At 49.4% G+C, this 3,787-nt stretch overlaps 1 protein-coding gene across 1 annotated transcript; it reads left to right on the top strand.

The window, feature by feature from the left end:
* The first annotated feature begins 926 nt into the window (after window positions 1-926).
* LOC145418258 (uncharacterized) lies at window positions 927-1,505 on the top strand. Its single transcript, XM_080286702.1, has one exon. The coding sequence runs from the start codon at window positions 927-929 to the stop codon at window positions 1,503-1,505; it is 579 nt and encodes a 192-aa protein (XP_080142828.1).
* Window positions 1,506-3,787: the final 2,282 nt, after the last annotated feature.

The raw sequence follows: 3,787 nt of genomic DNA, 5'->3' as shown, positions 1-3,787 counted from the left end.
CTTTGGCATGGAAGCCAGACAATGTGCACCACCCTGCATATTCATGGGAAACACATATGGTGGGAGAGTGTCCTAGTAGTGTCTCCCGCCACACACACCAAACGCCCCCTCAGGATTAGCACAGTCAAAGCCATGACACATTCACTGACTCCAGGGAACTACTATGGGTTAACCCGCCCCGTCCCGGAGACGTGAATTCACGTCCTCACATGATGTGCACTCATATCCCGGAGACGTAAATTAATGCAGCAACATTGCAAGGTCCCTAATTTGCACAATTTTCAATTTTCGCGAGTGATTTTTGGCACGTATACACGGGACACCTTCCTCTACAAGATGCCAGGCAGGAACAATGCCTTACCAAAGCATGACCTCCTCCCCCCCCCTGCATGCCCTTTTCTTAGCAATTCGCCTGTTATCAGTGACCTGGCCAGTAAAGCCATGTCATGCCATGGTACGAAATTCAGGGCCAGAGTGATTCCCCAATCGATGACAAAGTGGAGGACAAACATTAGAGGAAGAAACAGTCAGAAATGATGATCAGGTAATGTGGCAAAAAAAGGTCAGGAATGGTGATGAGTTAGTGAGTGAAACAATGCTTATAATGCCTATATTACCGTTTGAAAACCAATATACTCTCGTACTACATATAAATTCGTACCAAATAAATAAATAAATACTGTTTATGAGTGGTGTGGAATAGTTATCCTTCCATAGAACTCGTTTTCTTTGCAGCCAGCCTGATAGAAAATCCTGTAAGGTAAGGAAGTGCTCCTACCTGGATCGAGTATTTTAAACCTCAGATGAGCGATTTCTCTATGAATTTTCGATGTTTCTCACCAAAAACGGATGTTTGAGCCAAAAAAAAAAAAAAAAGGTCCAAAAATGTCGGGACTGGGCCGTACCACTGCCCAGAAAACGTTGGGATGAGGGGGGTTAAAGATGCTATCTCAGGCACAAAATACCTTATTAACACTGGAGCTGCATTCATTATAGTCCCTCCTACCTCTGACCACAAAACAGCTCAGCAACCCGCATTTGACCTGATAGCAGCAAACGGCATCCCCATAGCCACATACGGCACGGAACCCCGTCACATGGCAGTCGCCCAATCAGTGTCATTTACTCAGCCATTCCTCGTCGCTGACGTTAATCAACGTATTATTGGCATCAATTTTCTGGAGGCATATGACTTGTTTGTGGATACCAGAGAATGGAATCTATATCACAGACCCTCAAACTCATCCATCAAAGTAACCGGGTGTGCTGGTAATCCTCCACTCATTACACACCTTCACCAGAAATCCTCATACGATTCCATACTATGCCAGTTTTCCCTCTTGACCTCTCACTCGCCCTACAATGGCCGTACAGACCATGGTGTTGAGCACTGCATTATCACTTCCGGACCACCCTGTTTCGCCCGTCCCAGAAGCCTTGCCCCAGAACGTCGTCAGGCAGCGGAAAAGGAGTTTCAGGCGATGCTCGACGAGGGCATCATTTAGCCATCATGAAGCTGCTGGGCATCCCCTCTACACATGGTACCGAAGGCACAGCAGGGTGAGTGGAGAACCTGTGGGGCCTACAGGGAACTGAATGCGATGACAGTTCCCAATAGATACCCCATTCCCCACATCCAGGATTTCCACCACCAACTACATGGCCGTTGTGTATTTTCCAAGATTGATTTAGTCAGGGCATTCCACCGAATCTCTGTGGTGGAGGACATTCCCAAGATGGCAGTAACCACCCCCTTTGGCCTGTCTCAATACACAAATATGAATTTCGGTCTCAGAAATGCTGCACAAACGTTTCAGAGATTTATGGACCAGGTTGTCAGGGGGCTAGATTTCACCATGGTGTACATCGATGACATCCTCAACGCTTCTAATTCCCGTGAGCAGCATAAAACACCCCCCCAAATGCTGTTCCAATGCCTGCAGGACAACAGGCTGCATGTGCACCCGGCAAAGTGTATCCTCAGTGCAAACAAACTGGATTTCTTGGGTCACAGGTATCACGCCCCTCCCGTAGAAGGTGGACACCATTAAGGACTTTCCACGCCCGGCTACACCTCGCAGGCTAAGGGAGTTCTTGGGGATGGTCAATTACTATCACAGGTTCCTGAGAAACGCTGCGGCCACACTAGCCCCCTTTAACAATCTCCTGAAGGGGACAAAAAAAGACATCCTCCAAGCCTCTTCAATGGACCGCACAGTCAGACCATGCCTTCACCACTCTCAAAAACCACATCTCCACTGCACCCTACATAGCATACCCATCACCAGATGCCCCCATCACACTCATCATAGATGCCTTTGCCAAAGCTGTGGGTGCAGTCCTACAACAAGCCAGTGGTGCAAATGTGCCTGTTGCATTCTTCAGCCAGCACCTTAACCCTGCTCAGCGCAAATACAGTGCCTTCAACTGGGAGTTGCTGGCTATATATGAGGCAGTCAGGCATTTCAGGCATCTTCTGGAAGGCAGAGAATTCACCATCCTCACTGACCATAAACCCCTTATTTACGCCATGGCTCAGAAAGGTGAAAATTGGTCTCCTCGGGTGGCAAGTCAGCTAGCCATTGTTTTAGAGTTTTCCACCAACATGCAGTATATCAGTGGAGACCTGAACAAAGTCGCGGATGCCTTGTCCCATGGTGTTTCAGCTGTTGGCCCTACACTACCCTCGCTTGACCATGCAGCCTTGGCAATGGAGCAGGAGGACGATCAGGAACTCCAGGAATTGCTGCAAACCACGACCTCACTTCAACTACAACAGTTTGATGTCACCAGCACCCTGGAAACTCTGGTGTGACATATCCTGTGGGACAGCACAGCCCTACATTCCCAATGATTCCAAAGGCAAGTCTTTAATCATTAACATGAGATGGCACACCCAGGCATTCATGGCATGCATAGCTTACTTAGCCGGCGAGTTGTATGGCCAGGGATGAGGCGTGACACCACTAACTGGGTCCGAGCATGAGTGGCTTGTCAGTCAGCAAAAGTGCATCGCCACACCAAGACACCACTTCAACGACTGCCCACACCAACCCAATGTTTCCACACAAACCACATTGACATCCTCGGCCCCCTCCGCGAATCTAGGGGTAACAGCTATATCTTAACGTGCATGGATAGAACAACGAGGTGGGTTGAGGCCATGCCCATGCTGGACGCTACGACTGACCATTTGGCATATCACTTCCTGACATCCTGGGTCACTCGTTTTGGTGCCCAGCAGGTCATCATCACAGACCAAGGCCCCCAATTCGAATCTCAGGCCTGAAAGGACCTAATGGACTTCCTGGGTGCCAAGCACCACAGAACCTCCACATATCACCCTCAGGCAAACAGAATGATTGAGCGCTGCCATCGTCGCCTCAAGGAAGCACTGAGGGCACTTCCCCACCCAGTGAATTGGGTGGCCACACTACCAATCCTCCTCCTAAACTTAAGGGTTATGGAGAAGGAGGACATCAGGAATTCCCCAGTGGAGCTAATGTATGGGGAAGACTTGAGGCTACTGGGGCAGTTCGACCCACAACCAGGCAAGCCGGCCCTGGTTTTCCTCCCAGAGCTCGAGCAGGCAATGCAGGCACTACAACCAGTCCCTTCCTGATCTTGCCAGCACCAGACGACGTTCATCCCGCATTCCCTACCAGAAGCTGAACATGTCTTTGTGTGGAGGAGTCAGCGCACATAACCACTTCAATCCCCATACGAAGGCCCATACCCTGTAATCACAAACTCACACAAGACAGTCACAGTATACAAACATGGGAAA

Source organism: Coenobita brevimanus, chromosome 113 (assembly GCF_032717465.1).
Source record: "Coenobita brevimanus isolate Jiangsu-jjx chromosome 113, ASM3271746v2, whole genome shotgun sequence".
Classification (NCBI taxonomy): domain Eukaryota; kingdom Metazoa; phylum Arthropoda; class Malacostraca; order Decapoda; family Coenobitidae; genus Coenobita; species Coenobita brevimanus.
This window is presented reverse-complemented; position numbering and strand designations above follow the sequence as displayed.